Source organism: Symphalangus syndactylus, chromosome 6, assembly GCF_028878055.3.
Source record: "Symphalangus syndactylus isolate Jambi chromosome 6, NHGRI_mSymSyn1-v2.1_pri, whole genome shotgun sequence".
Taxonomy (NCBI): Eukaryota; Metazoa; Chordata; class Mammalia; order Primates; family Hylobatidae; genus Symphalangus; species Symphalangus syndactylus.
The window spans coordinates 10,266,256-10,279,334 of record NC_072428.2 but is presented as its reverse complement, the minus strand read 5'-3'; the positions used below and the strand labels follow the sequence as shown (position 1 = coordinate 10,279,334).

Genomic DNA, 13,079 nt, shown 5'->3' with positions numbered 1-13,079 from the left:
TAGCAACAGTTTTAAAGAAGCTGAATGTAATTATCCAGTGGCTAGTATATACAACGCAGATATTTGTGACTGATCTAATTTGAAGCTTCTCTAGTCTGACTGTCATTAGCAAAGCCTTTGCTACAGTATCCCTTTGTCTCAGAAAGCAAAGCAGCTATAAAATGAGGCAGGAAGGGCAGGAATATGGGCTAGGGAGGATTCTGGAATTACAACTACATTTAGATTAACAGATAAAATTAGTAAGGGGGCAAGCATAGCTGGAATAATTGTCATAAAGCACACACACCACCTCTTTCGTAGGCCTTAGCAACTACGGGCCATAGCACTTAACCTGGGCTTTATAAAAGCCCCCTCCCTCTTTCCAAAGGGATGGCAAACATGAAAATGGAAGTCTGCCTTATGCTTATTTGCCATCTCCATTCTAGTAGGTGGTCTGGGCTTGAAAGCAGACAGACAGCAATGTCATGGGCAGCCACACCTTCACCCTGCTTATGAACATCTTTATGCAAAGACAGCTACTGAGGGCTTCAGGAGAGACCTGCTGACAGCAAGTTTCTGGATGTCCTGTTTGTGCAGTCTGATAAACACAAGGACCCTGCAGTCTCAATCCTTGCTGTAGACAGAGATGAATGGCAGGAGAGGAAGCCTGCCCGGGAAGATGGTCATTCATCCAGATCACAAAAGAACAGAAAATTTAACCTGATGCTGACCAACCTCCAAAGCCACCCTCCCAAGAGATAAATCTCAATGGTCTTGCTCCACAGCAAGCTCTTGGAAAGGCTCAAAAATGGTTGTACATCATTTTCAAAGGTTTTTAAATCAGCAGGACAATAAAACTCAGATACTAAATATGCTTGCTCCTGTCCTCTAACCTTAGACATATCTGATTTGGTCAAATAGAAGAGAACCACAAAAGATGGGCTCTGAGTAATGGCTCCCTTGGTTTTCTGAGAACACTATACACCTGTATGTGACAAGCCCCAAAATGGCTAAATGATCTATGACTTAGCAAACAGAGGCAGAGGTCATCAAAGTAGGTAGCAAAGGCAAGAGCATGAAGTGCTGAGAAGGTGAGGACACCAAACAAAGGAACAACTGTCTTAATGGTAACCTAATTGTTAGGAGGATTACTCGCCATATCTACCTTATGTGTCTCTCTGTACCTGAAAAAACTATAAATCGTGACTGCACATGCCTCTGACTTTCCTTGTAGTTACCAAAGCTAAGGCAAAAGATTGGGGCAGAAAAATTAAAATGTGCTGATACATTCCTTCTTTGTTATTCTCCCTCCTCACAGAGCACATAGACACTCAGAGGACAGGAGCAACCACAAGCAGCATTCAGTTTACTGTAGAGGGAGGTGGGCAGGGAAGGAGACAGAGAAAGAATAAACAGTCAGTTTCAACCAGTCAGCAACATCCTTTACTAGAAGACCTGGACTACTAATGTTGAGGTGACTAATCCACAGCTATTAAAAACAAGATTCTGGTCTACATCAGCCCAAAAAGAAAGGCAAACACCCCAGGAGGGACTTTCCAAGGAGTATCAGAGAAATTAGTCCATTGTTACTAACCAGGGAGCAATATAAGACCCCCTAAGAAAAAACAGTAAGTCAGTGCATGAAAGGTGAAGAAGGAAATGTAAATTCAGGTCATGCTAAAGCCAGGGGAGGGGGTGGGGGAGAGCGCACAGGTGGGCCCGGGGGGAGCATAAGGAGGAGGCAGTCTGACACAGGAAAATCGAGGGGGAAGGAAGGGGAGAGAGAGAGGAGGTGGTAGCAGAAGAAAGGGAAGGTAAGACAAGAACAGAACATTTTAAACTAACCCAGAACTCCCTTGTGAAGGACAAGTCACGAGGCAAGATACAGCTTGAAGGCATGAGCCCCACATTTCACCACTGCAAAGAGATAACACAGCCTCCCAGGCGTGCATAGAAAGAGGGCTAGGCAATCCACAACCCTGACTCCCAGGGCTCCACAGCATTAGTGAGAGAAAGTCACCCAGGCTTTTCAGCAGCACTAAGTGCCAGCAGCCTTGGCATGTATGTTTCAACTGCTTCCCTGAATAGACCCTGGTGCTGGAAAAACCGTATCTACAGGAGAACATATTTCACTATAAGTATCTGTCTGGCTAAGGGAACAGACACTCCATTTCCTTCACTGCTGATATATGCATCCACCTCACCCTAGAGTGGACAGAAGGGAGAAGGGACAAGCTGACAGTCAGAAGGTAGCTCTGCTCTTCTCCTGCAGCTGACAAGAGAGAACCATGACCTCTGCTCCATTTGCCACACCACTGCTACTTCAGGCCATCCCTGCATTTCTTTCACATTTACATCTTTCTCACACAAATAAACCTCCCACTTAGTTTTCCTTTTGCTTCTAAGAGCACAAACGCTAGTGTGTTTAACGACAGCATCAGGAAGGTAAATTGGTACAAAGGTTGTTCTCACTTTCCTAGTCCTTTCTGGCAAAGAGATTTCTTAAACACACTAAAAAGCTTTGTTGCAAGATGACTTGTGGTGAACTAGCCATTCAGTTAAGGAAGAAAGCTGAGGGGGAGATGAGAACTCTTAAGGCCCCAGACCTGATCCTGCTATGTCAAGATGGAAGGCGGGGAGGAAATGACTGACAGGCCATCCTCTTTCACAAATGCCAGTGAAAAAGGAGGAAGAAATAATGCTTAACCGCCCTTCTCTCTCTCTTGCTTTTATGTTTTGACAACACCAAAATATAAGGAATCAAAACGAGCCAAATGTTCAATTTGATACAGGCCATAAAAGCTCAGTTTCAGAATAGAAAGAAACACAATGAATGGCTAGAAAGGTCAGAAGCAGCAGGCGAGAGAATGCAAAACCCAGCAATAAGATTGGCTAGCTTAGGCTGGGCGTGGTTGCTCACACCTATAATCCCAGCACTTTGGGAGGCCAAGGCAGGCCGATCACAAGGTCAGGAGATGGAGACCATCCTGGCTAACACAGTGAAACCCCATCTCTACTAAAAATACAAAAAAAAAAAAATTAGCTGGGCATGGTGGCGGGCGCCTATAGTCTCACCTACTCGGGAGGCTGAGGCAAGAGAATGGCATGAACCTGGGAGGCGGAGCTTGCAGTGAGCCGAGATTGTGCCACTGCACTGCAGCCTGGGCAACAGAGCAAGACTCCGTCTCAAAAAAAAAAAAAAAAAAAAAAAAAAGGTTGGCTAGCTTAAATTCTAGAGCCTGGGGCTGACCCTGCTCCTTTAGCGCATCCTCCCACAGCTCTCCCCGCTGACCACTCAAAAAAGCCCAAAGAAGCAAGAAATCATTTCTCAACCCACCACATTAATTTGACAGACAACTTTTTAAGGTTCCTGAATGGGGGGTAGGAGTAGGGAAACCGAAAAAGTTTAGGCAATAGAGTAGGATCTTAAAGAGTCAGTTTGATCTGGGCACTAAGACAGAAAATCCGCCTCTTAGGGAAATCCAAGTATTTCAGAATGAAGACAACATCTCCACAGCTACTCTGCTTAGGAGAAAAAACACCAACCCTCCAGCCTCCCTGATGTGGTAAAGACAGTCCATGAGAAGCTTTCCATGGTCACTGTACATGCAAAAGGGAAATAAAAATGTTGCCCGAGGAGCAGCAGCCACCATCCTCTCACAATCTGGCCTGGGGCCCAATGGACGGTCTCTCACGCACCAGTGAATCAGCAAAGCAACTGCCAGAGGTGGGAGTGCTCTGGGCATCTTAACCCTCTGTCCCTCACCCCATCCTGTTACTCATAAATAATAACTGAGGAGTTGGGAGCAAGAACATCCACCTTTGTAGCTCCAACAGTGGCCAACTTGGAAGCACTCCAAGCTTGAGAGGAGAGGGAAGAAAGCAAGCTGAGTATGTACTTACTCAAAGTCCTCAAATTCCAAGTCGGTTCCCTCTACTGATGGACCCTGGTTGTCTGAGGAAGAGGAGGAGGTGGAACGGAGACGGTTCTGTTGATAGCGCATGGAGCGCTGGCGAATACTGTCTCTCCGTGAGAGATACTGGATCATCCTCTGGGCGTAGTATGCAGCAGGAGATAATCTGAGAGAGACAGAGATGGACAAACACAAACTAGCACTAATGTGGGGAATACTACGAAAGGCAGTTAATCCAGCTCTCCCATGGCGTCTCCCTGCTGAGGTGAACTCTGGAGACTTGAAAATTAAAGGGCATTTAACTCAACTCACCAAGAGGTTTGCACTGCAGAATATACTTATCAGACTACATCACCAGTGTTTCTGTTCTGAGATAAGGCAAACAGGCGGCTTAACCAGACATCTTCTGAGGAAAAGCTGCCCCTTCCCAAGAGAAACACTGGACCTTTCCTTCTAGCTTCTGAAGGTACACTTTTAGCTCCTCAGGGTGCTCTTTACACAGAGCTGTGCTCATTCATAGCTTTTCCTTGATCACCATCCATACGCAAAATGGAAGACATGAAAGGGACCTGAGCAATCATCTACCGTCTTGTTTTATAGATGAGAAAAGACGTCAGGAGATGGTAAGCCTCAGATGATTAAAGAAGGTATCCACAGGTATCTTCACCAGGACTTCTGTCTTCTCCAACAAGTATACACAGCTCCAGATTTGTCCTACCTCCTTAGAATGATCTCTTGGAACCTCTTTTTCTCTCCCTTAAGAGTTAATCATAGATATTTGTAACATGGGGAAAAAAATTCAGAACTGAGACTGACAGTAAAATATACTTGGGAGAACAGAAAATCTAACAGAAAAAATTAAAAGAGATTTTTTTTCTATTTCTTACAATCAGAGCAGCAAAGGCTGCGTGGGCACTGGGCAATATGGAAGGTGAGAGTTGTTCATCTTTCTTCTCCCTTATGATGGCTATTCCTGTAAATAATTAGTCCAGACCTACATTCTTCAATATCTTGCTACTCCATGAAAACTTCTAGTGTCACATACAATTCTCCACATTGCCTTCTCAAGTTTTCCTCCATCTCTCACAACACTGTTATATAATTTGATGCTATGGACTGAAAACGTGAGAGGAACAATAACAGAAAAATGTTTTCTATGATAATATTAAATGGATTACTAAAAAATTTCAAGACTAAAAACCTGCCCCAGGCACACTTTGACTCAATAATTCCACTAGAAACCCTACAGAAATACACAAGGTTACAAAGATATATATATAAGAAAGTTCATTTGCAACATTGTCAGCATTAGTGAAAAACTGGGAAGCAACCCAAATGCCCAGCAACAAATTAAATAAATTATTAATATATCCATACAAAGAAACACCATGTAGCAATTAAAGAGAATAAACTATTCCTATATACTCACAAGGAAAGTCCTCTAAAATAAAATCTTAAGTGGGAGAAAAATTGAAGAATGGTCTGTATACACTAATACATATACAAAAATATGTTGCTGTTACTAGGGGAAAAAACTATAAGGGGACACAGCAATTCTAATGAGGATTCCTGGGACTTTTGTATTTTATATACTTCCATAATGTTTGAATGTAAAAGGAAAAGGGCATAGATCTTTGGTTTTTTAATCGAAATCAGAAAAAATTGATTAAGAACGGAAATGGGAATAGTTATATCCAAATGGCACAAGAAATATTGGAGACTATCTTACAAAGAGGTCCTCAGTGAGTCTACCAACCCAGGCCACAGTCAACTGCAGTCAACTGCTAGAGAACACAGGCTGCCTCTGAAATGCCTGTCATCAAAGGTGGTATCCTTCTGGCCAACCAGCAAATGGAATTCCCAAGCAGACCAGCTAACGATCTTTTAAACTCAAAAGTCTGTTTTACAGAATAATATGCTGCAGTGAACACCAATGAGTTAATATTATAATATCTTTGGATAAGTAGGCATGGGAGGCACAGATGCCTTGGCCAAGAGAATCAGAGTACAAGACCTAGTTCCTAAAAGCCTCAACTGGAGGAACTTTCGTTATCTGTTTGGGCCCCTGTTCCCATGCATTTTGCAAGGATGAACCACAGAATCCTAAATTTTCAACCAACAGAAGTCGATGTTCGTGCACTGTTCTTATACCTGCCCAATATACAGAACTCTTCTAGCAGAAATCAAGCGTCATTGGTTAAATTCTCAAGTCAATCAGACTAGAAAAGAATATAAAAGGAGAAAAATCTCAAGAGGAGAAAGAAGACCCTTTTATTTGGAACCGATTCTGAAAAGTGATAAGTACACTTACTTTATAGCCTACCCTGAGTAATGGAAAAAACATAATATTACTGGTGATAGAGGTAGACATAATGTTGATGCTAATGACAATAAAAAGACTGCCTTTTTATGTAGGGACACAGGAATTCCCCAAGCTATGAAACTGTAGATTAATGGTTTAAAAAGTATTCCTGCCACAATTATTAAATACAAGTATATCCTAGCCTTGTCCTTTTAGATATGCAGAGGGAAGCTAAGGATCTGAATGCTGAGGTGTCTCACTAAGGCTCTGACCTATACATAGTGTATAGGGTGAAGCCTAAGAGGAAAAAGCAACTAAACAACCAGTAATGAGGTAGTAACCATCCCCCTCCTAACAAAGAGCTGGAAAATCACCAAACGACCCTAGTCTTCCAAGCGAACATTTTAAATGTTTAAATCAATCCTTAAGTTTTCTTCAGGAAAAATACTTCCTTTTCCAAAAAAACCTACTTTGTATTCAAAGGAAAAATGTGAAAATACCAACACCACAAAGTATGACACTTTCCGTGATTATATGACACTTTCCTTTATTATATAAAAGGAGGACAAATCATGGTCTTTAAGTATCCTTGTAGAACACTGCCAGGTTAAAAGTTCTGGGGATGAGATGCCCATTGCTGTCTTTATTGGAAGAACTTCTCTATCTCAGTGCTTCAAAGTAATTGATTCATTTGAAAAATTCCTTTCGCTTATATTCAGGGTGTATAATCCTCAAACATCATTAGAGACTCACATAAACTTCCTTGTTTCACTCATCATCTATGGTGCCTGCCTGTTTTAAAGTCATCAATCCTTATGTTCCCTGATCCTTAGGTTTGTCATTTCTAGGGTGTGGAAAAAGAACTAAGAGGATAATGAAGAATCTTTGCACCAGTATCTCAGAAAGAATGCTCAGTGTCATGACATAACTGTGGCAACAACAAAAGCACTTAATATTCCTGGAATCAACTTGGTCTAAAGGTTTTTCCAGGCAGACCTAAAAGTCCTAATCTAGAGCAAAGTTCATTTTGCTTTACCTAACCTACAGTGCTAACCTGCCAACCCCACAACTGTAAATTACCCTTTTCTTTTGGCAAAGCCTCATAATGTGCTCTAGTATTGCTTAAATAATGTGCCTTTTTAGATCACGAACAGAATCCGTAAATTTGGCTGTGACAACCCCAAGGGGCTGCTCTCTGCAGATGAATGTTATCCATTAATATCCCACCCTTGGTCCTTAGTTATCACCATCAGTGAAGGGCAGGCCTTGAACTCACTGAAATAACTTCTGTTTTGTTTTTTATCTCTTCAGAACTTTTCAAATGTCTTCTTATTTTTTTTTTTTTTGAGACAGAGTCTTGCTCTGTCACCCAGGCTGGAGTGCAGTGGTGCAATCTCTGCTCACTGCAACCTCTGTCTCCCTAGTTCAAGTGATTCTCCTGCCTCAGCCTCCCGAGTAGCTGGGATTACAGGCATCTGCCAACATGCCCAGCTAATTTTTTGTATTTTTAGTAGAGACGGGGTTTTGCCACGTTGGCCAGGCTGGTCTTGAACTCCTGACCTCAAGTGATTTGCCCACCTTGGCCTCCCAAAGTGATGGGATTACAGGCGTGAGCCACCATGCCCAGCCTCAAATGTCTTCTAATAAGTGTAAGGCAAGCACTTTAATAAAATGCCAACTTGTTTTATCCATTTACTCCTTCTTCAGTCGTCTCTTCCTTTGGGCAGTCTCCAAAAATGTCAATACCTGAAGGAGCTTGACTTCTGCCTTTTGATATTCTAAATTCCCTCTCAAATGACAGCAAATTGAGTTTTTTGTTTAATCTATACATAATTTCCCTATAAATTAAAAAAATTTTGTTCCCCTGTTGGCTGTCCATCTGAATGACAACAGCCTCTCTGGCCAAGAGAAAAAGAATATCCTATGACTACCTGTGGCCTCTCCAGGTTCCTCCTCTAGTACCACACCTGCAGAAATGAGTCCCAAAGGACAAGAGCTTGGTCTTAAACCTCTGCCGCCAGAGGCACTGTTCACTTACCTGCAATACTTCCCCATCACCTGAACCACCTGTCTCAAAACCGTAACTGAAGAATAAAAGAGCACCAGGACCAGAGAGGCACAGAATGGAGCTTCCAACAGCGTGGCAACCCCAAGGGCCGCCCCTCCCCCCCACCTAGTGCCATTTCTCACTTTGGCCTTACCTCGCTGGGTCTGGGTAAATTGGGTGCTCTCTGGATCCTGCTCCATCATAACGGGATAATGAAATGAGGGAAGATTCCAGCAGCCTCCTAGCAGAGATTAAAAAAATGGCAATAATCCCTGTCAATTACCAACTCAGAGGTCATTCATAAGGAAAAATGGGGGAGAGATATATAACTTCCCCCTTTTGCAGCCAGCTAACGCCTGTTATCTGGGATCGCACCCTTCTACAAGCTAAGTAGGTAGAGACACAAATAAATGAAGAGCTGCAGAACTCCCACACTGGACATGACCACTGCATTCTGCTGAATACTGCTCTTCAATGAGAAATGAACAAGTGCTTCAGAGACATGATCTTCTTTCTATTTGCAGTACCTCCAGTAGACAAATAGAAGGTTCGGATCAACACAGGAGGGAAAAATTAGGCACACACAGAGATTATCACATGGTGCTAACATTTATCTTGGTGTTTGGTTCCTCCATGCCATCATCATCCACATCTACTTGCTGTCTATCCATTCTGCTCTGCCTACGCTCTTTTTTTTTTTTTGTGAGAATGAGTACTCCTCAGATATATAACTATAATATATCCATTAAAAATATAAATATATATATGAGTACTCCACAGACTTTCAACTGACAACTTTTACTTATATAATCTAGCCCAATAACAAATTCAACTGATCATATGTGATACATACATTTTATTGAACACTTTTTTTGATGCCAGGTAATAGGTAATACACTGAGCACTTCATATGTATTTGTTTAAACCTCACCACAACCTAGAAAGGTAGGTATGACTACATACATGAGAACACTGGGCCCAGAAGTTAAAGTATATCACTCTGTGGCACATGACTATTAAGAGATAGTAACAGAACTCCAAGGAAGGCCTGTCTTAACTCCAAAATGCCTCAAACCTCTATTTTGTACTGCAGGACCTTCCACGGTCCAGGCAGGAAGCAAGAGCATATGTATTCACTATGATCAATGGAGACTGACAAACAGGAAGGTCTGTGGCCCATCGTTTAGCTCCAGCCAATTGTTACCAAGCTAGAATACAGGCTTAGTATTGCTGGCTTTTCCTAGTTTTTAAGGAAAGCCAGAAATCTGGACTTTTGCATAAAATCTCCTGGTTGTTAAATTTTAGCTACAACTTTTTTTTTTTTTTTTTTTAACAACAAGGGCCAGTTAGAACACATATGATAAACATGGCCCAGGGGCTCCCTGGTTTGCCATGTGTGACATGGTGCTTCCCAACTCATATGTGCCTTGGCAGCCAGTCAAGCTCCTGCCCCAGAACACGTTTCAAAGGAAATGGTCTCAGAGAGGAATGCATACTGTTCCTCTCCAGCAGCATCTTGCCTGCCTTTCCTAGGAACAGGTCCCCGGCTCCCTGCCAGACTCTTCTTTAAAGCAGACCTGCAGGATAAGGACAGCAGCTACCAATCTTTTCCAATTGATTTAATTCAATTCACTGTTACTAAAACCAGCTGGCTTTAGGTATAGTCATGTGCGGTCACTTTATTCCAGCAACTGGCCCACTGCAGTACTTCCCCTAACAGCCTGGGGAAGAGACATAGCAAAGGCCCTAACAATCTGGCTTGCAACCTTTCCTGCCCAGGACGATCAACTGTCAAGTAATGTCTTCTCTCTAGACAAGGCCTATAGCCCCACACTTAGACACTTGTAACAATCCTACCATTGAATAGAGGGAACACAATGTAACCAAGGAGGAAGAGAGGAAAGCAATAAAATACATCTCTCTGGTTGAAAGACTAAATCTTCAGTAACATCACTATGGTTCAAATGTGGCAGAAATGCTGTTTCATCAATTCTAAGACACACTTTTCACCTTTTAATGTGTCTGAGGTTGGGGTGTATTTTACAATTGTGTGACACAGTTTAATTGGCAGGATTTTTTTTTTTTTTTGATAGAGACAGAGTCTGGCTATGTTGCCCAGGCTGGTCTCAAACTCCTAGCCTCAAGTGATCCTCCTGCCTCGGCCTCCCAAAGTCCTGGGATTACAGCCATAAGTCACTGTGCCTGCCCATTGGCAGGATTTTTTCATGATTTCATAGGAACACATAAAATAACGGCATGTCTTTGAGTCTTTAAAATACAAAATGTGTGGGATAGGTAGGGGTAGTGAGAGATACAGAATCTGGAAAAAAAGGAAAAGCAAAATTTTGAGAAGAGTATTCAGATCATTTATGCCATCTTATATAGTACTTATTTATCATTAACAAACCAGTTCTTCAGGAACTGGGTGTGAGTTGAAGAATGGAAGCAAGGTCTGGGAGCAGCTGACTATCCTAGAATACCTAGAAGCTTGTTCCACCCTAAAGTGCTCTGGAGTTAGTCCTGAATGTCACCAAGTCCTGTCGTGTTATCCTCCAAGTGGTCGTTTAGTAAGCTGAGGCCCTTTGGCAAGCAGCATCCTCCACAGTGACCAAAAAACATCCTCCTTGGCTGGGCGCGGTGGCTCACGCCTGTAATCCCAACACTTTGGGAGGCCAGGTGGGTGAACTGCCTGAGCTCAGGAGTTCAAGACCAGCCTGGGCAACATGGTGACACTCCATCTCTACTAAAATACAAAAAAGCAGCCAGGCTTGGTGGTGCGTGCCTGTAATCCCAGCTATTTGGGAGGCTGAGGCACGAGAATCACTTGAACCTGGGAGGCAGAGGTTGCAGTGAGCTGAGATCGCACTACTGCACTCCAGCCTGGGTGATAGAGTGAGACTCTATCTCAAAACAAACAAACAAAAATACATCCTTCTTAAGTACTTCTGCCTAGAAACTGATTATGGTAACAAAGGCAAATATTACCCCCACTCTGCTAAAGCAATGACAGTACTGAGTGAGATGAGATGATTTATTAGGAATGCTATAAAGGAGATTCCTGATCTGAAGGGCTTGCATTAGGTAACTTCAGTTTTAATGACTCCATTTTTATTTTTTATTTTTTGAGATGCAGTCTCGCTCTGTCACCCAGGCTGGAGTGCAGTGGCGCAATCTTGGCTCACTGCAACCTCTGCCTCCCGGGTTCAAGCGATTCTCCTGCCTCAGCCTCCTGAGTAGCTGGGATTACAGGCATGAGCCACCACACCCGGCTAATTTTTGTACTTTTAGTAGAGATGGGGTTTCACCATGTTGGTCAGGTTGGTCTCAAACTCCTGACCTTCTGATCCGCCCGCTTTGGCCTCACAAAGTGCTGGGGTTACAGGTGTGAGCCACTGTGCCGGCCTTAATGACTCCATTTTACAATCCTAAAATTCTATTTCCCACCTTAACTTCCTGCCTTAATTACGAAGACTTCTTTAAGTTGGAATAGAACCAGAATGTGAAGCTTTGTCTCTGGAGAGCCTCTGATGAGGTTCTTTTGGAACATGCATCCCCTGTGCCTACTTACTATAGAATGTGTTGGCAACATTCGCTGCCCAGACAATACAGTGGAACTGGCAAGCCACATATATATGTCACTTTACTGCTAATACACAAAAGCAGGAAAGCCAATCACCATGAATACACATATACACTGATGAAGCATCAGTTCTTCATAGTTACAATACAAGTACTATCTGGAGTAAAAATAGGCTTCTCCAATTGGTGTGGAATAAAGAACTAGAGGTACTAGATGAGTAAACATCCTAGGAATGTTTACCACCATTGCTAGGAACCTCAAAGAAAGATCTTTCTTTTTTTTTTTTTGAGACGGTATCTCACTCTGTTGCCCAGGCTGGAGTGCAGTGGCGCAATCTCGGCTCACTGCAAGCTCTGCCTCCTGGGTTCGAGCCATTCTCCTGCCTCAGCCTCCCGAGTAGCTGGGAGTACAGGCGCCTGCCACTACGCCTGGCTAATTTTTTGTATTTTTAGCAGAGACGGGGTTTCACCGTGTTAGCCAGGATGGTCTCGATCTCCTGACCTCGTGATCCGCCCACCTCGGCCTCCCAAAGTGCTGGGATTACAGGCGTGAGCCACTGCGCCCGGCCAAAAGATCTTTCTTTCCCAGTGTGAGCCTGTTACAGAGAGCCGTCAATGGGAAATGGTAGGAGAAAACTGAATGCGATGGCAGTTCTGCACGTTCTGCTGTGACCACCACAAACTGGACTTGACTTAATCTATCACAAGAAATCAAGGAGGGCTTAGGAAGGGCTCAGACAAGCTTGTTCAGGTTTGAAGCTGACATCACTGAAGCTGAAGAAAAAAAAAATACAAAAACACAACACAACAAAACAAAATACTTCCTTGTTTTCTCTACTTGCCTGGTTCATTTTATACACCACTGGTGTCCAAATGAGGTATACCAGGGGTTGGGCTATTTGATCCATTGGACAGCAAGGGGGAAATATTACAACTTCTGCTATATAATATATAATCATAACACACATGGATTACTCAAAAGCTTTTTTTTTTTTTTTTTTGAGGTGGAGTTTCCCTCTTTTGCCCAGCTGGAGTGCAATGGCGCGATCTTGGCTCACTGCAACCTCCGCCTCCCAGGTTCAAGTGATTCTCTTGCCTCAGCCTCCCGAGTAGCTGGGATTACAGGCGTCCACCACCACGCCCAGCTGATTTTTGAATTTTTAGTAAAAACAGGGTTGCACCACGTTGGCTGGAGCTTGTCTCAATCTTCTGACCTCAGGTGATCCGCCCGCCTCGGCCTCCCAAAGTGCTAGGATTA

At 43.2% G+C, this 13,079-nt stretch overlaps 1 protein-coding gene across 20 annotated transcripts in view; it reads right to left on the bottom strand.

Annotated features, from left to right (window-relative positions):
• The window catches only part of AMBRA1 (autophagy and beclin 1 regulator 1), a 203,982-nt gene that overhangs the window by 115,158 nt on the left and 75,745 nt on the right, over positions 1–13,079 (bottom strand). For 9 of the 20 annotated variants that reach the window (XM_055281705.2, XM_055281711.2, XM_055281708.2 and 6 more), the window contains 2 exons: positions 8,397–8,483; positions 3,883–4,059 (listed from right to left, as the gene is read on the bottom strand). The exons of 3 other annotated variants lie outside the window; for them this stretch is intronic. In XM_055281705.2, coding sequence (XP_055137680.1) covers positions 3,883–4,059; positions 8,397–8,483 — 264 coding nt within the window. The remainder of the gene's footprint in view (positions 1–3,882; positions 4,060–8,396; positions 8,484–13,079) is intronic. 8 more of the 20 variants (XM_055281712.2, XM_055281707.2, XM_063640852.1 and 5 more) reach the window with 2 other exon arrangements.